This window comes from Triturus cristatus, chromosome 4_2 (assembly GCF_964204655.1).
Source record: "Triturus cristatus chromosome 4_2, aTriCri1.1, whole genome shotgun sequence".
NCBI lineage: Eukaryota > Metazoa > Chordata > Amphibia > Caudata > Salamandridae > Triturus > Triturus cristatus.
This window is the reverse complement of record NC_140586.1, coordinates 208,466,264-208,491,501: the sequence shown is the minus strand read 5'-3', so window position 1 is coordinate 208,491,501 and position 25,238 is coordinate 208,466,264. Positions and strand designations below refer to the sequence as shown.

General features: G+C 49.7%; 1 protein-coding gene across 1 annotated transcript; it reads left to right on the top strand.

Moving 5' to 3' along the window:
• Window positions 1-321: 321 nt before the first annotated feature.
• LOC146833405 (uncharacterized) lies at window positions 322-23,767 on the top strand. Its single transcript, XM_085600070.1, has 2 exons — window positions 322-5,414; window positions 23,520-23,767. The coding sequence occupies exon 1, from the start codon at window positions 1,726-1,728 to the stop codon at window positions 2,632-2,634; it is 909 nt and encodes a 302-aa protein (XP_085456196.1). The 5' UTR covers window positions 322-1,725; the 3' UTR covers window positions 2,635-5,414; window positions 23,520-23,767.
• The last annotated feature ends 1,471 nt before the right edge of the window (window positions 23,768-25,238 follow it).

Sequence of the window (25,238 nt, the reverse complement as noted above, 5' to 3'; positions counted from 1 at the left end):
GTTTAGACCTGGCCATATGCAAATCAGTCTTGACCCTGTGCCTCATGGGAACAGTCCAGTCCGAACTGCCAAGCCAGGTCCTCCCTGGTCCGGAAACAAGCATCCTAGGACCGGTTTCGGGGTTTCACTCCTCTTCAGCCAGGATAGCTTGATTCCCGTGGCACAGTGAGCCCAGGACCCACGTCTGGGCATACCTGGCACACTTAGGGCGAGAAAGCAAAAGACAGACAATTGATGGACGGATTGCAGAACAAATCAAAACATTCACCCCCAGTCAAGAGATCTGGGTTAAATCCATCATTCTTTTGCTCACCATGCTACCCCAGTTTAGACCTTGCCATATGAAAATCAGTCTTGACCCTGTGCCTCATGGGAACAGTCCAGTCCGAACTGCCAAGCCAGGTCCTCCCTGGATCGGAAACAAGCATCCTAGGACCGGTTTCGGGGTTTCATCCCTCTTCAGCCAGGATAGCTTGATTCCAGTGGCACAGTGAGCCCAGGATCCACGTCTGGGCATACCTGGCGCACTTAGGGCGAGAAAGCAAAAGACAGACAATACAACAGGCACTACTAAAGGCGCTGCGGTTCCATGGCGCGGGACGCTCCCGGGCAAAGCCTGGGCCAAGGGCAGGCCCGTCCACGCCTGTGGGACTCCCGAGGAAGCTGAGCTGAGCCCCCCCATCTTTCTTCAAACATCCTGTGCTGTACTGATACCTCAACTGTTGCAGCTCCTGACAATGTCCGTGTACGTGAGCAACGGAATGTAAGGGACTGTGCACTTGCGCCCCACAAACGTATGTGAAGATATACAGGAGTCTCCGGGAGGAGTTCTTTTCTCTTTTTAACTAACATTGAGAGACGCTGACTACACATGCTGCAGCGACGGCCCCACTTATAGACAGAAGCCCTGAATAGCACTTGCTTCTGATTTTGGTTTATAATATTTTGAGGTTAAAACGGAACTCCTAATCGCTTTCCTTGTTTAGCTCATACGATAAGACTTAGTATCTTGGGCTAGGGAATTAAACTAAAACCTTATGGGGAAACGAAAGGCAGCAGAAGTGCCCCAGGGGAAAACAGCAAAGATAATGAGAAGTGCGCGAGATAGTTGTACAGTGGCACAAATAGAAGATCTAATAGAGGAGGTTGAATGCATGCTGGGGGACAAGGTACAATATACTAAAGCACAGAAGGAGAAAATAAAATAACCTCCTACTACACCACAAAAGGAAGGAATAAAAGGGGAAATTGAGTAATACACTATCAGAAACTGGCAAGACAGGGACTCACAAATGTACATCTCAGGTAGTAGAACCAGTTGATGCAAAAGTCATAGCAATGAGATAGGCACATTAGCACTTGGTAAAAGAAACCCACCTTGATGTAGACAAGGGTGAAGAGCAGGAGAGGCTGGCCACGACAGTTATTTGCACAACTAGTTTTACACCGCTGTTAAATGATGAACCAGCCCTAAACACACAAGCAAAATCTGAAAGGTTCCAAATGTTTAGATAAACCGTCCACAACACCCAGGGGACTCCAAATAGAAGTAGAGCCAATGCAATCATCAGGAACTAAATACTATAGATGCAATGGCAGTAAAGTAAAAATACTCCTAGCAAAAATAAAGGAATTAACAAATTAAGTGCTGGGCTTAAAAGAGTCAATAGAAATACTGACTACAAGTGAACGATTATAAAGGCACAACATCAAGAAGTAGCAGAGATGCCTAGGCCATTAAAGTACCTAACCCCTATACCTCAACCTGTGCAAGAGAGATTAGAATTCATTGCTGCACAACCAGACCTGAACTCTCTTGAGTTATCCAGCTGGGGCAGGAAGATCATTCCTGATAACAAGTGTTACCTATACAGATTGGTTAGAGCAGGGGTACTCACAAACTTTCTCTTGGGGGGCAAATTTACAGTGCGGTTTGTGGCCGAGAGCCGCACCGTCACTGGGGGAGGGGGCGGGGCTAGAGCAACAAAAAAAACCTGCGACCATGAGGTGGAACATAGGTCCCTGCAGCGGACGCCTTCGTCCACTGAGCCACCGGACCCTGCATACACATATCTCTCTCTCTCCCTCTCTCCATCTCCCTCCCTCCCTCCTCCGTCTCCCTCCCTCCTCTGTCTCCCTCCCTCTCTCTCTGTCTCCCTCCCTCTCTCTCTGTCTCCCTCCCTCTATCTCCCTCCCTCTCCGTCTCCCTCTGTCTCCCCCTCTCTGTCTCCCCCTCTCTCTCTCCCTCTCCGTCTCCCTTCCTCTCCGTCTCCCTTCCTCTCCGTCTCCCTCCCTTCCTCCCCCTCTTCCCCTCTCTCCCTCCCTCTCCGTCTCCCTCCCTCTCCCCGTCTCCCTCCCTCTCAGTCTCCCTCCCTCTGTCTCCCTCCCTCTCAGTCTCCCTCCCTCTCCCTCCCTCTCCCCGTCTCCCTCCCTCTCCTCGTCTCCCTCCCTCTCCTCGTCTCCCTCTCTCTCCCCGTCTCCCTCCCTCTCCCCGTCTCCCTCCCTCTCTCTCTCCGTCTCCCTCTCTCTCTGTCGCCCTCCATCCCCCTTTCCGTCTGTCTCTTTGCCTCTCTGTCTCTGCCTGTCTGTCCCTGTCTCTGCCTATCTGTCTCTGTCTGTCCCTGTCTCTGTTAGTCTCTATCTCTATCTGTCTCTGTCTGTTTCTGTCTCTCCCTACTGCCCTCTGTCACCCTCTGACCCCTTACCCGACTCTCACACCCTGCTGTTCTCTTGTCATTCTTTGTCACCTCTACCCCCCCCCCCCTGCTTGTGTGGCAGCTTTAAGAGACCATTTGCATGATAACGAGGCTTTGTTGTATTTCACCTTTAGCGCCCCAGCAGCTCCACTCGGACTATCGCTTGAATCCCTGGGCCCCCACAGAGCAGAGTCTGTATTTGCTGACACTGTTAAAAATAACAAAAAACACCGGTACGATGTCTGCAAGGTCCGCGGGCCGCCAAGAAAGGCTTGCCGGGCCGCTGGCGGCCCGCAGGCCGTACTATGAGTACCCCTGGGTTAGAATGACGAGTACAAAAGATCATGGTACATCCTTAGTAAGGCGACCCCAGTTTCCATCTAAGTCTTTATCCCATCAAACTTCCTACTGTCACCAGAAAGGAAATACACAAACACCATGGTACTTAGGCCAGTGGAGGGGTGGTCCCAACACAAGAAACAAGTATAAAGAAGGAGAAACATTAAAAAGCCCCAGCGAGCACAGAATCTACCTAACAAATGTCCCAAAGTTAAACAAATGGGGCAGAGAGGAGGGGAAAGCTCTGAAAAATAAGGTTACCCATTGAATCAGGCATAATTGGCGATGCTTGTCTGTAGTACGCTCAGACATAGTGGGAGCTGAACGCCTGCAAGATGGGGAGAACAGTTATGACACTATCACCCTTATAGTCATGGACAAAAACATTGTGGATGGATTAATTGCTATGGACCTAAGAACAGAATCATTGTCAAAATCAATACATTTTAAGCTCCATAAGCTGTGCCCTGCTTGACCATAAAACATGCAAAACCTTTATGCAGTAGATTGACTAACAACATATAGGATAGTTGAACAAAAAAGTGCAAACCAAACTCCAGAAGATGGTCAGGATATGGAGACAGCACAAGCAGAACATTTAAATAGGGCAGATCACCAAGAAAACCAAGTAGACAAAAGCAGGGAGGAAAATAACTTCGCAAATTTGGAGATAAAGCGGGAGGAATGCCTGAACATTTCTAACATTTCTAGGACAATGGGCAAGGAAATTGTAGCAATGACCTAATGGAATGTAGCAGGACTAAAAGTAGGCTATTAGATCCTGATTGGCACAAATACATAGAGCAGTTCCATCTCTGCCTCTTCCAGGAGACATGGCTGCTAGACCCACCTTATAAACAAGGGTATAAAACATTTTACAAAAACGCAATTCCCTCACAGAATGGTAGACCATTAGGAGGCTTGGTGATATGGACAAAAATTGCTCCAGACGTAAATACTGACATCTATCATATTGGTTAATTAGACATGCTTGGAATCAAAATAACTATGAACAATGATAAATCGCTACATGTGTTCAATATCTACATACAACTGAGCAATCCAATATTGAATCAGATAATAAAATCACTGGACACCATTCTTGAAAGATTAGATCCCAGTGATACAATTATTGTAGGGTGAGATTTTAATTGTACTTACAAGCCACTCATAGTCTGGGTTCGATCATTGAGGAGGAGGATATGGCAAGAGGTGTCCCCCAATTGGATGCAGGTAACCATGTACCACTGCGACCATGAAAATAGCATCTTTAACAACAGAGCATGGCTTAAGCGCATGCAATGGAAGGATCAAGGAGGGTAATGAAAGTGATACCCTTTTGTAAACATTCAGAATGGGCACTGCTTGCACAAGAATTGATTACATATTGCATAGCACAATAACATGGTACAAAATTCTGAATAGACAGGGAAAGAGAAGATATCAACCATTATCCCTTGTGCCTAGAGTGGACAGGGCGTAATATTAATGCACAAAAAATGTATCCATATCCTTTGTTGAATCAACCTATGATAGGAAACAACTGTAGAACACTCAAATGGCCCTGCATTGTGAATGACCTAGAGATCATGACTAACATCTACAGTTAGACGGGAAAATGTATCATGTTAACCTAGCCTATGCTGCCATCCATTTTGTCCACAAACATCCATTTTGTGTTTCTTGTGGTCGACATTACAAGGATGGGGAGTTACGTGTTTCCCTGAGAGCTGGGTGCACCAATAGGATAATACTTGCATGCAAACAATAAAGACTTGGCCCTGTTGATATGTCCTGAGCACGCAGATGTTCCTATCTATACATCCTCCTGCGCCTGAAACCGCCCTTATCTATCTACGAAAACAGCATGAGTGGTGGTTTATCAAGGATCAACAGTTGGAGTGTCAGTGGGTGTTGTGCTGTACCAAGACTTGAAGAATTTGTATAAAATGCTGTACTGAGACTTATGCTGTTAGTTCCCTCTCAGACACTTTCAGTGTCTGTAAGACCGCCCGTTAATGAGCGTAATAAACTTGTATTTTGTTTCCACTCCAGTGTTGATCCTCATTATTGAACCCGTAGACCGAGGGTGTCCCTGCACCAGTGGGATACATAAAATTCCCATTTCTACAATTGGCGCCCATCGTGGGACACCATTGAAGACCGTGGCTGGACCAGAAGGAGGTCGTTTCGAAAGGACAGAAACACCAAAGGGCGCCCCGCAAGAGGAGACTTGTTCTCGCAGCCAAAGTGATTTTTCAGCTAATCGATCCGACCTTTGTGGCGGCCGCGGGTCTCAACTGGGGCTCTTCGGTTGGCATCTGATGGTGATCTATTGATCAGAGGATCGGCAGGTGGGAGTTGAAGAATTACCATCAGGTAGGATTGAAATGGTTGTCTTTTTTTTTACTTGGTCTTGATAAAACATTTGCAAATGTTTTAGGCAGGTAATGTGAGGAATTTTTCTCACTCTTAGTATATGTTTAAATTTTCTTGACAACATTGTTAAGAAGGGATTGACAAACATGCCTGTCTTTAGTAAAATTCATACATTATGTTGTTGTGGTGGTGACAAAGATAGAATATTGGAGGAAAGACAGCTGGCGCCTAGAGAGGGTACTCCAAATTATGAAATGTACATTAAACATGGTATTTCTTCCATATTGTTCAGTACATTATGGAATAAATACACAAAGGCAGATACCAATTTGCAGTGGCCACTTAACCTACCTTTGAATTAAATAAATTACAATATGTAGAGGAACAACTCTTTAAAAGAAAAAGTAGACAGAGTATGTTTGACGTCCTAGGATTGTGGAGAAAACAAATTAAACAGAAACAAAATAAGGAAGAAAAGGATTTTTTTTTAAAAACTTATTTTTATTGCCATTTTTACATTAGACACATTGTACATCATATAGATCTTTCAGATAGTTATAACAGATAGTACATTCAATAGTGGTACACATCAGCTGCATATATCATTGATACGTCATCGGAGAACATAACCCACGTACAGACTTGATATGAGGTGTATACCCCGGTGTCTCAGGTTCCAAATATGGCACAGAAACTAGGGTAAAACGAAGGCCTAAACTAGGGGGGGGGGGGCATGAACAGGCACAACCAATGATATCGGCGAGGGTTTGTAGCGTCGTTGGGGTAAGGCACCTCTGTGTCTCATGAGTGTCTATCCTATTGGGGGTCGACCTAGAATTACGTTAGCATAACCGATGTTGGGGTATGTAATAAGATCATGTGGGCGGAATGTCGAGAGATTGGTTGGGCGGGGTCTGTGACTGCGCGTGCTGAGCTGACGGTGTGAGTGGGCTGTCTATTGGATCTGCACCCGGGGATAGCTGCTTGAACTGATACAATAGCATGGCCCATTCCATTGATATGTGGTGTTTGCGGACCCCTCTCACCTCTTCCTCCCGCAACGTCTCCTCCTCTGCCGCCGCCCACTTGTGTGTAGCTCCCACCCAAGCCGCCAGCGGTGGACCTGTGGGGGAGCGCCAGTGCATAGCGATGCTGCGTTTGGCCAAAAGCACCGCCAGGGAGAGGAAGCGCGTCCGCACCTTGTGTTGCTTACCCGCGCGGAAGATGCCTATGGCGGTGGCCTCCCATGTGGTCATGCAGGTTAGCCCCGTGAGGGTACCTAGTGCGGTGTGAATGTGGTGCCAGAAAGTTTTGATGGTGGAGCAATTCCAAAACATATGTTGGAAATCTGCATTCCGCTCTTGGCATCTGGGACAGAGGAACTGAGTGTCAGGGTAGAACCGTTGGAGGCGTGCGGGTGTTAAATAGGCCCTATGCAGGATGTAGTATTGAATGTTCTTAAAGCGTGCGTTCCTAGAGACCTTCTTAGGGTACTCCAAGGCTCTCCCCCACTCCCCCTCGTGGAACGCACGCCCAATTTCGGCCTCCCAAGTGGCTCGCAGGGTCTCCAGTGGTTTGTAAGACAGTTCCCGGATGGCTTTATAAAGCCAGGTAGTGAGATGGCGCCCCACGCCCATGCGTAAGATCGCGTGGAGAACCGGATGTGTGCGTGGCTCCCCTTTGATTAGGTCCTGATGCGGTCGGTAGCTCGCTAGGAGTTGGCGATGGAGCAAGAATTGTCCCGGGGGAAGATCATACTCTTCTACTAGGCTATGGAATGGTCTTAGTTGCCCCTCCTCGAATAGGGACTCCACCTCTGTTAATCCGCACGATGTCCACGTGCGGAGCTCGCTATTGGTGTAGTAGTGTTCCTGTTTGTGCCACCCCACCAGGGTGAGTAGAGGGGAGGACAGTGGAACCCCCGGGGACATACGGTGTATCCTCATCATGCACTTACGCGCCACCGACACTTGTAAAGGGTATGTGCGCTTTGGTTTAGTGCCAGGGAGGAGTAGGCGACGGATCTCCGGGGCCGATATCCGTCCTGCGACAGTGTGAGTTTCCACAGTGTATCTGTCTGCCGTCCAGTGAGACAGCCATTGCAGTTGTGCTGCCAAGAAGTAGGCCTCAAATGAGGGGGCTCCCAAGCCACCCTGTGTGGTGGGTAGCTGCAGTTTTTTCAGGGCTATCCTGTGCCTAGTGGATCCCCAAATGAGTGCGCTAAGGAGGGAGTCTAGGTCCCGGAAAAAGGCCCTGGGCGGGATCACTGGCAGATTGGTAAAAAAATACAACAATCTTGGGACTATGATCATCTTGGCTAGCGCCACTCTCCCAATTGGAGCCAGTGGAAGCCTCTTCCAAAATCCGATCGCAGCCCTAATACTAGCCAGTGCCCTGTTATGGTTACCCTCAAACATATCTGTGGAGGAGTGGTAGAGACGGATCCCAAGGTATCGAGGGGCCTCCGCACTCCAGGGCACCCACTGAGCACCCAGTCGAACCTCCCGCGGGGGCAGATCCGGGTGCAGCGGGTATATCGTGGACTTGTCCCAATTCACCCGTAGTCCCGAGACCGCCGCAAACTCCGTCAAGGTTTCCCAGAGGGGGGTCAGGTCGTCGGTGATGTCCCGCACATAGATCAGCAAGTCATCCGCGTATAAGGAAACACTATGCACTGTGCCCGCCACCGGGATGCCCCAGCTCTCCCCTTCCTGTCGAAGGCGTATGGCGAGCGGCTCCACCGCCAGAGCAAAAAGTAGAGGGGACAGTGGGCAGCCCTGTCGCGTGCCCCTCCGAACCGCGAACTCCGTCGATATATATCGACCTAGGCGCATCCGCGAGGTGAGCCCAGTGTACAGTAGGCGCGTGTAGGCGAGGAGGGTGGGTCCAATGCCCGCTCGCTGCACTACCGAGAACAGAAAGTGCCATGTGAGGGAATCAAAGGCCTTCTCAAGATCCAGGATGAGACAGGCCGCTCGGGGGTATATTCCCCTTACCTGATCCTGAATGTGGAACACCCGACGTATATTCTGGGACGTGCGTCTGCCGGGAATAAATCCGCACTGATCCGGGTGGACCAGGGTGTGTATGATTTGTACGTATCTGTCTGCGAGTGCTTTCCCGAGGAGTTTGCAATCGGCGGACAACAGCGATATCGGGCGATAGGAGGCCATGTGTTGCGGGTCCCTATGGGGTTTCAAGAACGTCACAATGACGGATTCTCGCATGGATTTCGGTAACTCCCCCTTCTTCAGTGCCGCCGCAAACACTTCCACCAATCGAGGGACTAGGTGCACCGCGAATGTCGTGTAATATTCTAAGGGGAACCCATCTAGCCCCGGAGCCTTATTGCGGGCCAGGGCCTGCAGGGCCCGCTTCACCTCTGCCGCAGTTATTACGGCGTCTAGGGTCTCCCTCTCTGTCCTCGTAATGGTTGGGATAGGGAGAGGATCGAGGAATCGATCCACTACAGTTTGCGGGGTGGGGGCAGGGTCGCTGTATATCTCAGCATAGTAGTCTCGGAAAGCCCCTAGAATCTCCGCCTGGGAGCGCACCAACGCCCCCCCACGGTCTAGTACCTCGGTGATGGGCTTGATGTCCGTGTCCTGCCTGGCCAACCATGCCAAGAGAGTGCCTGTTTTGTCCCTCTCTTTATGCATCCGTGTAGCATACGACCGGAAGTTGTACCTTCGTAGGTCCGCGGAGGCAGTCTGATAGGCCGTTTTTGCCTCGGCTACACGTCGCGCCTCCTCCTCGGTTGGCAGTTCGGGCTGGACTGTTCCCATGAGGCACAGGGTCAAGACTGATTTGCATATGGCCATGTCTAAACTGGGGTGGTGTAGTGGGCAAAAGAACGATGGATTTAACCCAGATCTCTTGACTGGGGGAGAATGTATGCATTGTCAGCATTCCGTCCATCATTTGTTTGTTGTAACGCTTTTCGCCCTAAGTGGGATGGGTATTCCCAGACGTGGGACCCGTGCTCACTACGCCACTGGAGTCAAGCTATCCTGGCTGATGACGGCTGATAGTCAGAAACCGGTCCTAGGATGCTTGATTCCGGTCCAGGGAAGACATGGCTTGGCAGTTCGGGCTGGACTGTTCCCATGAGGCACAGGGTCAAGACTGATTTGCATATGGCCATGTCTAAACTGGGGTGGTGTAGTGGGCAAAAGAACGATGGATTTAACCCAGATCTCTTGACTGGGGGAGAATGTATGCATTGTCAGCATTCCGTCCATCATTTGTTTGTTGTAACGCTTTTCGCCCTAAGTGGGATGGGTATTCCCAGACGTGGGACCCGTGCTCACTACGCCACTGGAGTCAAGCTATCCTGGCTGATGACGGCTGATAGTCAGAAACCGGTCCTAGGATGCTTGATTCCGGTCCAGGGAAGACATGGCTTGGCAGTTCGGGCTGGACTGTTCCCATGAGGCACAGGGTCAAGACTGATTTGCATATGGCCATGTCTAAACTGGGGTGGTGTAGTGGGCAAAAGAACGATGGATTTAACCCAGATCTCTTGACTGGGGGAGAATGTATGCATTGTCAGCATTCCGTCCATCATTTGTTTGTTGTAACGCTTTTCGCCCTAAGTGGGATGGGTATTCCCAGACGTGGGACCCGTGCTCACTACGCCACTGGAGTCAAGCTATCCTGGCTGATGACGGCTGATAGTCAGAAACCGGTCCTAGGATGCTTGATTCCGGTCCAGGGAAGACATGGCTTGGCAGTTCGGGCTGGACTGTTCCCATGAGGCACAGGGTCAAGACTGATTTGCATATGGCCATGTCTAAACTGGGGTGGTGTAGTGGGCAAAAGAACGATGGATTTAACCCAGATCTCTTGACTGGGGGAGAATGTATGCATTGTCAGCATTCCGTCCATCATTTGTTTGTTGTAACGCTTTTCGCCCTAAGTGGGATGGGTATTCCCAGACGTGGGACCCGTGCTCACTACGCCACTGGAGTCAAGCTATCCTGGCTGATGACGGCTGATAGTCAGAAACCGGTCCTAGGATGCTTGATTCCGGTCCAGGGAAGACATGGCTTGGCAGTTCGGGCTGGACTGTTCCCATGAGGCACAGGGTCAAGACTGATTTGCATATGGCCATGTCTAAACTGGGGTGGTGTAGTGGGCAAAAGAACGATGGATTTAACCCAGATCTCTTGACTGGGGGAGAATGTATGCATTGTCAGCATTCCGTCCATCATTTGTTTGTTGTAACGCTTTTCGCCCTAAGTGGGATGGGTATTCCCAGACGTGGGACCCGTGCTCACTACGCCACTGGAGTCAAGCTATCCTGGCTGATGACGGCTGATAGTCAGAAACCGGTCCTAGGATGCTTGATTCCGGTCCAGGGAAGACATGGCTTGGCAGTTCGGGCTGGACTGTTCCCATGAGGCACAGGGTCAAGACTGATTTGCATATGGCCATGTCTAAACTGGGGTGGTGTAGTGGGCAAAAGAACGATGGATTTAACCCAGATCTCTTGACTGGGGGAGAATGTATGCATTGTCAGCATTCCGTCCATCATTTGTTTGTTGTAACGCTTTTCGCCCTAAGTGGGATGGGTATTCCCAGACGTGGGACCCGTGCTCACTACGCCACTGGAGTCAAGCTATCCTGGCTGATGACGGCTGATAGTCAGAAACCGGTCCTAGGATGCTTGATTCCGGTCCAGGGAAGACATGGCTTGGCAGTTCGGGCTGGACTGTTCCCATGAGGCACAGGGTCAAGACTGATTTGCATATGGCCATGTCTAAACTGGGGTGGTGTAGTGGGCAAAAGAACGATGGATTTAACCCAGATCTCTTGACTGGGGGAGAATGTATGCATTGTCAGCATTCCGTCCATCATTTGTTTGTTGTAACGCTTTTCGCCCTAAGTGGGATGGGTATTCCCAGACGTGGGACCCGTGCTCACTACGCCACTGGAGTCAAGCTATCCTGGCTGATGACGGCTGATAGTCAGAAACCGGTCCTAGGATGCTTGATTCCGGTCCAGGGAAGACATGGCTTGGCAGTTCGGGCTGGACTGTTCCCATGAGGCACAGGGTCAAGACTGATTTGCATATGGCCATGTCTAAACTGGGGTGGTGTAGTGGGCAAAAGAACGATGGATTTAACCCAGATCTCTTGACTGGGGGAGAATGTATGCATTGTCAGCATTCCGTCCATCATTTGTTTGTTGTAACGCTTTTCGCCCTAAGTGGGATGGGTATTCCCAGACGTGGGACCCGTGCTCACTACGCCACTGGAGTCAAGCTATCCTGGCTGATGACGGCTGATAGTCAGAAACCGGTCCTAGGATGCTTGATTCCGGTCCAGGGAAGACATGGCTTGGCAGTTCGGGCTGGACTGTTCCCATGAGGCACAGGGTCAAGACTGATTTGCATATGGCCATGTCTAAACTGGGGTGGTGTAGTGGGCAAAAGAACGATGATTTTACCCAGATCTCTTGACTGGGGGAGAATGTATGCATTGTCAGCATTCCGTCCATCATTTGTTTGTTGTAACGCTTTTCGCCCTAAGTGGGATGGGTATTCCCAGACGTGGGACCCGTGCTCACTACGCCACTGGAGTCAAGCTATCCTGGCTGATGACGGCTGATAGTCAGAAACCGGTCCTAGGATGCTTGATTCCGGTCCAGGGAAGACATGGCTTGGCAGTTCGGGCTGGACTGTTCCCATGAGGCACAGGGTCAAGACTGATTTGCATATGGCCATGTCTAAACTGGGGTGGTGTAGTGGGCAAAAGAACGATGGATTTAACCCAGATCTCTTGACTGGGGGAGAATGTATGCATTGTCAGCATTCCGTCCATCATTTGTTTGTTGTAACGCTTTTCGCCCTAAGTGGGATGGGTATTCCCAGACGTGGGACCCGTGCTCACTACGCCACTGGAGTCAAGCTATCCTGGCTGATGACGGCTGATAGTCAGAAACCGGTCCTAGGATGCTTGATTCCGGTCCAGGGAAGACATGGCTTGGCAGTTCGGGCTGGACTGTTCCCATGAGGCACAGGGTCAAGACTGATTTGCATATGGCCATGTCTAAACTGGGGTGGTGTAGTGGGCAAAAGAACGATGGATTTAACCCAGATCTCTTGACTGGGGGAGAATGTATGCATTGTCAGCATTCCGTCCATCATTTGTTTGTTGTAACGCTTTTCGCCCTAAGTGGGATGGGTATTCCCAGACGTGGGACCCGTGCTCACTACGCCACTGGAGTCAAGCTATCCTGGCTGATGACGGCTGATAGTCAGAAACCGGTCCTAGGATGCTTGATTCCGGTCCAGGGAAGACATGGCTTGGCAGTTCGGGCTGGACTGTTCCCATGAGGCACAGGGTCAAGACTGATTTGCATATGGCCATGTCTAAACTGGGGTGGTGTAGTGGGCAAAAGAACGATGGATTTAACCCAGATCTCTTGACTGGGGGAGAATGTATGCATTGTCAGCATTCCGTCCATCATTTGTTTGTTGTAACGCTTTTCGCCCTAAGTGGGATGGGTATTCCCAGACGTGGGACCCGTGCTCACTACGCCACTGGAGTCAAGCTATCCTGGCTGATGACGGCTGATAGTCAGAAACCGGTCCTAGGATGCTTGATTCCGGTCCAGGGAAGACATGGCTTGGCAGTTCGGGCTGGACTGTTCCCATGAGGCACAGGGTCAAGACTGATTTGCATATGGCCATGTCTAAACTGGGGTGGTGTAGTGGGCAAAAGAACGATGGATTTAACCCAGATCTCTTGACTGGGGGAGAATGTATGCATTGTCAGCATTCCGTCCATCATTTGTTTGTTGTAACGCTTTTCGCCCTAAGTGGGATGGGTATTCCCAGACGTGGGACCCGTGCTCACTACGCCACTGGAGTCAAGCTATCCTGGCTGATGACGGCTGATAGTCAGAAACCGGTCCTAGGATGCTTGATTCCGGTCCAGGGAAGACATGGCTTGGCAGTTCGGGCTGGACTGTTCCCATGAGGCACAGGGTCAAGACTGATTTGCATATGGCCATGTCTAAACTGGGGTGGTGTAGTGGGCAAAAGAACGATGGATTTAACCCAGATCTCTTGACTGGGGGAGAATGTATGCATTGTCAGCATTCCGTCCATCATTTGTTTGTTGTAACGCTCCTCCTCGGTTGTGACATCCCGTTTGGTGAGAGCAGCCAAGCGTTGCTCCGTCGTTGTGAGAGCCTGTTCCAGCACGCGTTTAGCCCCCGTTATTTGCTTCAAGCATTCTCCCCGGGCTACCACCTTGAATGCATCCCACTCCACTAATCTAGATGATGCCGTGCCTGAGTTGCTCGAGAAATAGTCTTGGATGCTACTCTCCTGATCGTGCCGGAAGACCTGGTCCGCCAGGCAGTCCCGCGGTAAACGCCAGGTGGGGACCGGTGGGCGTGGGGGTCGCCAGTGTAACTGGAGGATGTGAGCATCGTGATCGGATATGATCCTACCCAGGTAGTCCGAATTGACCACCTTAGGTAATATAGCCGCCGAGCATAAAAAGCGGTCAAGACGAACGCGCAGATTGTGGGGGATAGAGTGGAAGGAATACACTCTGATCAAGGGGTGGCGCATTCGCCAAGCATCGGCGAGCGACCAGTGATTAATCCAAGCCCGAAATCTATCAGTTTGCTTATGTGCCGGGGAGTGCAGTGGAGGGGGGTGCAAGCGGTCAAGGTGCAGGTCGATCGTGCAATTATAGTCTCCTCCCAGGACCCAGGGTATGGAGGCAAACGGGGCAAGGACCCCTGTGATATGGTCCCAAAACTTGTCTTGATCCACATTGGGAGCGTAAATGCTACCGAGAAGTACCGCCTGCCCATCCAATAGACCCTCCAGCAGTGTATATCTACCTTCTTTGTCAACCACCCTCCGAAGCTCCTGAAAGGGGGTTCCCGGCCGTACCCAGATCAACGCCCCGCGTGCATACGCCGAATAAGTCGTGGCGCATATGAGACCCCTCCATTTTGACTGTAGTTTCCCGACTTCTTTCGCAATGAGATGCGTCTCTTGTAAAAACACTATCGGGGCATTGTGACGCTTTGCGTAAGAGTACGCCGCGTATCGTTTGCGCGGAGTGTGTAGCCCACGGACATTGAGGGTGAGGATAGTAACGTAGTTATGCGGCGCGTGAGGTGTCATGTCCGTGTGCCTACTCGCCATGCGTGAGGACTGCGCCTACCGAGGAGTGTAAAACTCCGTCGCACGAGCTGGCTAAGGGTGCCGGTGTCCCCCAACGCTGCGCGGTCATAGGTAGTGGATGTTTGGATCTGTGTCATGCCATGCGGGAGGTGAGGGAAATACTGAACTGGGATAAGCAACAGAACCATTGGGGTCGGGGAACATTCCCAATGCGTAGGGCCCATCGTCGGCAACGATGCGTCCAAACCTGTTTACCCAATTAAGGGGGGTACAACAATATAAGAAGGGGGCGGCGGTGCATGCGCACTGGGCCAGAAACTAATCGGGCCATTAGTAGGGAAAATGAACGTTGCACCTGCTGTAGCAAATAGTGGGTCTGATGTCTAAATACAACAGGCGGGAGGAGAGTATACTTAGCTCCATGTCAGTTTCTAGAGTCCCATCTCATTTCGTTTAAGTGCCAGATTGTTCGTCCAGAATGTGGTCCGCCGTCTGTGGAGTGACCATGGGGGGCGTCACAGAGTCCTCCCCCGACAGTGTTTCGTCGCTTTCATTCTCCCCTTCCGAGGTAAAGATATGCGGCGGTCTATCTATGTCGTCCGGCAGGGGGGATGCTTGCAGATCGATCACAGCTTGCAGGGCCTCCCTCCTTTCTTTCACAATCTGCTCTAAATCCGGAGAGTCCTGGGTGCGTGCCCGATCCCTGCCACCCACTCCGCCACGTGGGCGCCGCTGTGAACGCCTTCCGGATCGTGAAGGCTTGGGGTGGGGGTCTCTCGTGCTCTCCGCTCTAGACTGCCGCGTGCAATGCAAGTCTGCCCAATCCTGAGCCTCTGTGGCATTAGTAAAGAATACAGTGGATTCGGCATGAACCACTCTGAGGCGAGCCGGGAATAGTAGGGAGTATTGAATGTTGTTCTCGCGCAGCCGGCGTTTGACATGCAAAAAGGAGGCCCGTTGTTGTTGAACCGCTCTGGCATAGTCCGGGAACACCATAACCCGTTGATTGTCCACCTGCAGGGTGCCTGCCGCCCGCGCCGCGCGTAATACTGCATCCCTGTCCCGGAAATGGAGGAACTTCGCTATCATCGGCCTTGGGGGTGTACCCGGCGGCGGTCTGCGAGCCGGGACCCTGTGGGCTCTTTCCAGGGAGAAGAACGCCGAGCGCTCCTTTTCCGGAGTGAAGGATTTCACCCATGTCTCCAAGAAGTGCAAGGGGTTTGCGCCTTCAATTCCCTCGGGTAGCCCCAGGACGCGAATGTTGCAGCGTCGTGAGCGTCCTTCCAAATCGTCCGCACGTTCTTCCATGATCGTCAGGCGATGCAGTACCTCCTGAAGAGTCTGCTGGTGCTTATCGATCGTTGGCTGCATGTCCGCCATCTTCTGCTCCCCGTCTTTCACTCTATCCGCCAGTTTCCGATGGTCGTCGCGGATAAGATTGATGTCTGTCGCTAGTGTCCCGAGGCTCTCCTCCATCGAGACTCTGGAATGTTCAATGGCGGCTAGAAATTGGTCCAACTTGACGGAGACCGAGGCGTCGGGTTGTGTCTCCACCGCGCCCACCCATGTCCGGGACCTGGGCATCTTCTCCGGGGCCGTCTCCGGAACCGTCGTCTGTTGGGTCCCCCGGGGTTTCCCCATCGCTGCGACCAGGGCACCTCCGCGCTTCGTGCTCGTCTGGCGCGGGATCCCTCGTCCTCCAGGGAGGTAAAGGAGTCGCCTCGTCGTCAGGCCCGCACTCACCAGTGAATTGTGCCCTCACCGTACGTTTCCGCCCTCTGCTGCAGGTCACCACGGGTCCAGTAGGCACCCCGTTGCTCGTCCTCCGTCCGGGGGGTACCACGCGGTGGCTCCAGGAGTTAGCGATCAGAGCGGGTGATGTGGACTGTCCAGCTTCGTGGCCCCCCGCCAGGTGAGGCCCCAGGTCCAGAGGACGTCCCACAATGTGTCTCCAATAGGGCTGCCCTCCGCAGACTCGCAGGACGCTTTTAGGGGGGTGATGTCAGGCGTCCTCCAGTCTCGCCGTCCCCCGCAGGGCAGGGCGCCCCAGGCCCGATATGAGGAGAGCGCAGGACGTTCACTGTTGCTGCCGGCAGTCTCAGTCCTCCGGGTCACACTCCAGTTACTACCAAGGCAATGTCCCGATGGGCGCCATCTTGAAGTCAGGCGTCCCGATGGTGCGCCGGGACACACCAGGGTTCCCCTCCCGTGCCGCTCTCACCGCCAACGCTGCCTCCGGTAAGGACACTGCAGGAGATGAGTTGTCTCTCCCCAACACCGTTCTGCCGCGTCACACACTGCGCTGGTCACTGTGTCGGGTGCACGCCGCAGGCAACATGGCGTCCCGTCTTCTGCGAGCCAATTCCGGCGCGATGTCACTCGGTTGCCCAGGAAGCCTCCGGGGCTCCGCTAGCGCTACTCTGCCATTGCCGCTTCACGCGGCTGCCGCGAGGGGGGGTCCGTCGGTCTCATGTGTGCCCTGCAGCCATCCTCCGGGAGCGCTATCTCTGTCTTTTTTGGGCGCCCGCCGCCATCTTGGGCCACCGGGGCTCAGTCGGACACTGCTTTCCGCAACCGTGATGGTCCTCTCCCTCCATGCGCCGAGTCAGCGCATCCACAGACTCCAGGAGCGGTCCGGTGCCCAGGGTTGCGTTTGTCAGCAGGAGCAACGCCTGGAAACGGTCATTCTGCTGGCCCGGTCTCGGAGCCCTAGCAAGCTGCAGCCGCCATGGTAGCCAGCTTGGCCACACCATTAAGGAAGAAAAGGATAGGAAGAAATCTGAAGAACAAACAATTTTGCAGAAAATTAGAATTGAAACTATAAGAGCAAGAATAAAATATAGAGTATGAGGACAGATGATTTAAACTTCAAATGCAAAAGGTATATTTGGCAAGAAATGGAAAGGTCAATACAGGGTTTAGATGTTGAAGATTCAGAATTTGAAGAATTACTCTGTCAACCATCTCCACCCCCTTATGCGCCGAATCCCACCAGGAATATTGCGGCCCCAACAGCACCTTTTCCTCCCAATCAAATACCACCAATGTATCCCCCATTACCTGCTACTTTTGCCACGGCTCCCGTATCCGACAGTAAGATTACCACCACCGTACTTACTCCCACCACTCATAGACGAAGTCATAGGTCTGCCCTTACAGAGAACGACAAATTAATACTGGTGGCTCGAGCCCATGATTGGGTTTGAGATGATGATATACGTTTGGACAAGGTCCTCACTTCCTTGACACAACACCCACAAATGACCTTGCAATATATTGTAGGAGAAAAGGCCAATGCGATAATAGGGGACTAGCGGGCCACTACTCGTGAGGAGGCCCCTAAAGTTTTGAGTAAAATATGGAGATTGTCAAATGAGGCCACATTGACTGCTGTTCCATGAAACCAAGCGGTGGAGAATATTTTTACTCATAAAAAGAGACTAAAGAAAATAATGTCAGGTACAACCAGAGTCCTCCCTATGCGGGAAGCGGCCCCTGTGTTTCAGCCAGCCGGAGGAGATGGTCAGGGTGTTAATGCGGCCCGGTTTCAGTTTCAATGGATCTTCTCCCCTTGGAAAAGATCAGACGTATTAACCCTTAAAGCTTCCTTGCCCGAGCATAGGAAGAACCGAGCACTTTTTATGAAGAAATTAGTGCTTCATTGACCTCTTGTGTCATGACCCTAGCAGATATTGATATGTTTTTCGGACTTACATTGCCCCCTTACCTCTGACATATGGTTCGTAGACAGGACCATGCAGACTTTGGAGGCACCTGGACGCAGTTAGAAGCCGCTGATGCTGATAGGAAACCAGGGGATAAACCGCCACAGGTTATATTAGACCTACCAGATAACATAATTACCTATATGAAAACGGTGATACCACCGAAGAAGATATCATGGGCAAAATTAGCGGCTTGTAAGCAGAGGAAAGATGAGTTGGTCCCTGGTTTCTTTACCAGGTTTGAGGGAACTTTCCACGACTATAGTGGGCAAGACACAGCTTCTGACACAGGCAAACACCTATTTGTAGAAAAATGTGTCGCTATCCTATTACCCAATATTTTGCAAAAATTACGAGTGGCCGAGAGTACATGGACCACTTCTACACCAACTAGAATTCCTGGACATGGCCCAGTATTACGAAAACCAAATAAATGACGAGTGAGACAAAAAAAGAAGGTAAAAATAAGGAATTAAAAACAAAAATATTGTTCCAGCAAGTCTATGGTTCACAGAGAGGTAGGGGCCGAGGGGCTTCTAAGGCTGACTCCTCGAGGAGGGTCCTGCAAGATTCCCAGCCATCTGACCCACTAGGGCCAAATCAATGAGCATACTGTAAAAAAGAAGGACACTGGCGATCTGAGTGTCCCTTACTCCGCCAACAAGGCAGAGGAGTGGGAAGAGGAATGACGAGAGGCCCATTACAACGACTTTGTTAGTGACAGGCGGAATCACTTTGATAATACTGGTCAGATAAAGACTTATTACACAGATGATTTTAGCGAATCAGGTGCCACAGGCATGTATTTTAACTAGGACAGCGTAGGACAAGAGGAGGGATCAGTTTCTATACCTGTAGATCAGACAGGCCCATATGTTACTGCTGAAATATTGGGGACCCTGCAACAATTTTTGGTAGATACTGGGGCTACACGAAGTGCAATTTCCCAACAACTGAGCCCTGGGACTCCCTTGTCTGGCTATAATAACTTGTCTGTAGGTTTTGCTGGGAAACCAAGACTCAGTCTTGTGTCCAAGCCCTTAGATCTTACTATTGGTCCTTTCACTACCAACTGGCCATTCTTCCTCGCACCACATTGCCCTGACAATCTGTTGGGATTAGACTTAACCAAGCATTTCCATGAACGTATTTATTGTTCACCGGATGGTGTTTATGTTACGTTTTGGTAAACATAGCTGTGATAAGCAGTACGTTAACAATGAGTTACCCCATGAACTGGCCACCGTGCCACCATCTGTGTGGGCAGATGGTGATACTGATGTTGGCCTATTATCCATTGACCCAGTACATATACAAGTTAAACAAAATGCCATTTTGCCTCAAATACCGCAATACCAGATATCGCAGGAAGGAGAGAGTGCATTAGTACAAATAATAGAGAAGCTCATTGACAGAGGGGTGATAGAAGAAACAGACGGCAATATTTGTATTAGTCCTATTTTACCGGTTTTAAAGCGTTCCACTTCCGATACCACGAAGGATAAGATTTATAGATTTGTTATTGACTTGCGAGACATTAATAAAGTAGTAGTGCCACAGTTTCCTGTAGTCCCAGACATTACTACATTATTGACCATGATCCCACCAACAGCGTGCGTTTCTTCTGTTGTGGACCTCAAAAACGCATTTTACCCCATCCCCATTGTACCTTCCAGCAGGTATTTATTTGGGTTCTCCCTAAAAGGATGGTCCTTTCGCTTCTGTCGCGCTCCCCGAGGCTACACGGAGAGCCCAAGCATCTACAGTCAAACCCTAAAACGTCAATTGGATACCTTGCAGTTACCACCAGGTGCTGCCTTGCTGCAATACGTTGATTTATTCATAGCAGCTTACAACACAAAAATTTGTCCCAAGGCTGTGGTAATGTTGTTACATCACTCTGCCAAATTGAACCACAAAGTGTCAAAGAACAAGTTACAGTTTTGTCGACCAGAGGTCACCTATTTAGCTCACCTCTTGTCGAAGGAGGGGAGAGCATTGACCAAAGATAGAATCAAAGCTATTATACACACACCCATTCTTCAAACACAAAAAGAAGTTAGGGCATTGATTGGCATGACATCTTATTGTTGGCACTGGATACCAAATGTTTCCCTCATTATCAAACCTCTTCTTGCCCTCACGACTAAGAATACCCCATCCCCTTTGCCTTGGTCCCCAGAGTGTCAAAGGGCATACCAACAACTTAGAGCAGCACTATGTTCTGCCCCTGTACTAGGAACACCTGATTATACGAAACCATTTTTTCTCTATGTACACAAACGCAAAGGCTGCGCATTGTCTGTCCTAACACAGCCACATGGGGATAAACAACGCCCATGTGCATACTTTTCTGCAATTTTGGACCCCGTGGCCAGAGCGCTCCCTGGTTGCCTGAAAGCTGTGGCAGCAACTGCCATTTCAATCCGGCAATCAGCGGGACTTGTACTTGACCACAATTTGACGGTTCTGGTCCCCCACTCGGTTGATGTGTTGCTGAATCAGACTGAGACACAACTTTTGACAAGTGCTCGTCTTACTGGGTACAAACTCACCTTGCTAGCACCACACATCCCACTTAAACGCTACCTGACTTTGAATCCAGCTACCCTGTTGCTATTACCCTCCAAACAACCTAGTGATATACATGATTGCATTTTTCCCACTGAGGAACAAACAAAGGGTCGTGTGGACCTTATTGATACCCCTCTGCCTAACGCCCAAGGCGATCTATATGTAGACGGATCTTGCTTTAAGCTACCTGATGGCACCACTACAGCGGCTTATGCTATTACTACATTGCAAACAATTGTGGAAACAGAACGTATCGCCTACAAATCTGCGCAAGCAGCAGAACTCATTGCACTCTTGAGGGCTTGTGAGCTCAGTCAAGGTTTAATTGTCAACATCTACACGGATAGCCAGTATGCTTTTGGAGTAGCACACAATTTCGGACGCCTATGGAAGGAGAGGGGGTTTTTGACATCACATGGCAGCAAGATACAATATGGGGAATTAGTTAAAAATGTGCTAATTGCATTAACACTACCAAAACAACTGGCCATTATTAAGTGTAGTGCACATCAGAAAATAGTAGATGATATGGGCTGAGGCAATGCCTTTTCAGACAGTACAGCAAAAGAAACAGCATGTAGCCAACAGGGCAAAATGTATGTGATGCACTCTGTTGCAGAGAAAATTACAAATGTGGAACGAGAAGTCAGGGAGATACAACAGATGGCAACAGAAAAAGAAATAGAATAGTGGAAGAAGACAGGAATATTGGACTGTGAAAATTGTTGGAGAAAAGGACCAGATGGGTACAGGTGGAAATTACCTAGCTCCTATGTATTGTCATTTGTAACTATGGTGTACGGTCCAGCCCACGTTAGTGCCAAAAGCATAGCCACACAATTAGAGCGAATATGGGAACACTCAGACATCAAAAAGACAGCTGAACCGGCGCAGCTGAAGGTAATCAACCAATGGTTCCATGCTCCAGAATCGGACCTCGCGTTTAAGGCAGATAGGGACATACTGGGCACGAGAGGTGTGCTATCACCCCTGTACGACAGAAGACTGGCACCAGCGCTCATCGGTCCTCCACGCAGATTAGGCACGCCTTAATGCCAATGCTACCACCCGGTACTGAAGTTCCGGAGGCGTCGCCCATGGAGGACATGTTGTTGACAGATTATATGCATCAGAAGGCCACGTCACTCACATACTGCAAACTAGTAAACAACCTGCCGGACCCAACGGGACCCCTGCGAGAGAAATGGTCCCGTGATGTAGGCGAGTTTGACGATTCGGAATGGTGGGAGATGCTGGCTTCGCCGCGGGAGGCGGGCATACCCTCGAGACTCAGGTTGGTGCAGCTCCGAAATCTACACCGATCATACTACACCAGACACACTCTACATAGGATAGGCAGAATAGCACATCCGTTTTGTCCACGTGGCTGCGGAGAGGAGGGCACCTTCTTTCACACAATATGGGAATGCCCCACGATCAGAGAATATTGGAAGCGTGTGATGCGGACAATGTCACAGTCTGAGGGAGTGTCATTGGTGCCGGAGCCTAGACGCTGTCTGCTGAATATATGGGAACCCAATGACCTCACTCATCAGGCTCAGAGTTGGACTACGCTGGGGATCATGGTAGCTAAACGAAACATAGCCCAAAAATGGGGGGCAGGGGAGGCGCCATCGCTGGTCGCATGGGGAAGGGACATGGATGCTTTCATGCTAGCTGAACGAACGGTGTTCATTAGGCGGGGGTGCCCTCGTAAATGGAGTAAAATATGGGGGGCATGGAATTAATTCAGAGGAGGCATATGCGATCCACCACGGGAGCAGGAAGATGGAAACTCGGACACAGACTGATAGGAGAGACCACGGGGAGGACATATGGAGCTGTGATGTCAGAGATGTAATGTTGCAGAGAGGTGATTTCAAGGTGCTGACTGTGATATTGTGTGTTGTACTGTTCTATGCTGATGGAAAATTGTATACACAACTTTTATTCTGTACTGTTGCAAAGAAAATAAAAATCTTTCAAAAAAGAAAAAAAAAAAAGACAGCTGAATATTATGTTTGCAACACAATCCGGGAAAAGGAGTAGCCACCCCAAAAGGTGGGTTCTCCCCACCCAGTGCACCATTTGAGGTCCTACAGATGGATTTCATTGAGCTTGAAAGATGTAATAATTTGAAATATGTTTTAGTAATAGTATGCGCCTTTAGCAAATGGGTCGAGGCTTATCCTACAAAAGATAACACTGCACTTACCACAGCCAAAATACTATTGAAAGAATACTTACCACGATTTGGAATTTGTAGAATTTTATGGAGTGATAATGGACCTCATTTCATTGGACCGGTTATCAAATTGATCACTGAGGGTTTAGGCATACGTCAGAAGTTTCACGCTGCTAATCTTCCACAATCTGCAGGACTGGTGGAGAGACATATCGAAACCCTTAAACTCAAACTGGCCAAAGTGCAGGCATCAACGGGACTCAAATGGCCTGATGCCCTGCCATTAGCTTTTAGGTCTACTCGTGCAGTTGCACACAGCAGAACGGGCCTCACACCCTACGAAATAGTTTTTGGAAGGCCAATGAATGTATGGGGTCCTCCATGTCCCAAGAAAATAAAAGAACTTGAGTATCCTATTTTGTTACATGAAAGAACTGACTGACAATCTTTCTTTGATTCACCAACAGGTACATGATTCACTGCCTGACAATTCTGAAGGTCCTGGGCACCTGTTACAGCCTGGTCAGGGTTTTGACCAAGAACTTTCAGCGCTCAAAGAACCTGGAACCTCGTTGGAAGGGGCCTGAACAGGTCCTATTGGCCACATGGACGGCAGTTCGGGTCACTAACGGAAGGAATTGGATCCACACTTTGCACTGCAAAAAGGTGCCAACAGATCTGGCTCAGACAATGGAAACTGAGAACGCAGGAGTCGCACAGAACATTCTTAGCAACGAGGAAAAGACGGACTACTATTTTGCCACACCTGAGGAACTTCTCTTTGCGGATCCAACAACAGCCGGAAGAAACAGGTATAACCTCAGACCTCGTAACACCAACTGAACAAAGACATTGGGAAAAAGGGGTCCAGCGAGTCCTGGCTCTGTTAGAGGGCCTACTTGGCGGGAGACTCTATGTCACGGAAGTGGCTGAACTAGGTTCGGTGCGGTTTGTGGCCTGAGCATCCTGAATCCGTGAAATACCCTGATTCTCAACATCATTACTCCTAGATTTGTGGAATCAGTCTTGCAGTACCCGAGTGGAAAGAATAAAAGGATTTACAGTGCAGAAAATTACCGACACCATCTGTGTTTTCATTTTTAATGCTCTGTCCTGGACTAGAAATAGAATATATGATTTCCACTGTTTGGCCGAGAAATAGAGTCCAGTGAAAGGTAAAATAGCCTTGGACTGCAGCTTCGGTTCCCTGAATGGTACGGGGCCCGAAATGCATCCTCTGAAGAGTGCAATATACTTCGCTCTCCTTTAGGCTGTTGGAGATGAACTTGTGGACGACCTTTCTTGAATAACTGCTAAGTGGTCATTGGATACCCATTTACATTACCAAGGTTACCCCGGTCGCAAGTTCGACGATTTTGTTTAGCTCCTGGCCTTGAAGACTGTTACGAAACAAAAGTGCGTTTGTCTGTTTCTATGTTTTTCATTTCCTCATCTATTCTCACTGAGTAGTATATGTATTGGGCACGGGCTGAAAAAGGCTGAGACAGGACATTTACTGAATTGATTTTACAAATAGTGGGTGTAAGAAACTGCCTCCATATATACTACACCAAAATGAGGTATAGTGTGTATAGACTCTTAAGTGTCCCCAGAGGTAGGCAGAGGTTAAAGTTAGATAGAACCTTACACTCTTTTTGTGGTAGAGTGGTCGAGCAGTAAGGCAGTATCAGAGGAGAGTGTTAAGCATTTGATGTACCAACTCAGTCAGCAAATGAACTCACACACTCAAGAACTGAACTCTAGGCCAATTGTCTTTGTATGAAATATACTGTTGTTTATTTTTAGAACCCAACAAGCCTGTCACAGGTAAGCATTAAATACTTTTCAGTAATACGTTTCTGGATATAGAACAGTTTGAAAATGCAATAGAAATTGTACTTTGATTGATTTACAGGGGAGCAGTAGTATGCAACACTTAGCAAATACAGTCCATTGAAATGAATAGGCTTTTTCAGTAAGTTACTTTTTACGTTACTTTTCTAACTCAGTGCTGGATACCTAGATTCAGCACTGGGACATTTCCTGCAAACAGGTAAGAACATAAGTTTTGGTTATTTGTGCGATTTTTAAAGAATATTTTCAGATTTCAAAACTCCACACTTAGAAACTTTTTGGAGCAGTACGTTGAAATGAATGGGCTTTCCCAGTAAATTGCAGGTAAGTTA

What these genes read in the sequence shown, in the direction of transcription:
- LOC146833405 (XM_085600070.1), top strand. Translation starts at nt 1,726, where the DNA reads ATGCCTAGGCCATTAAAGTACCTAACCCCTATACCTCAACCTGTGCAA.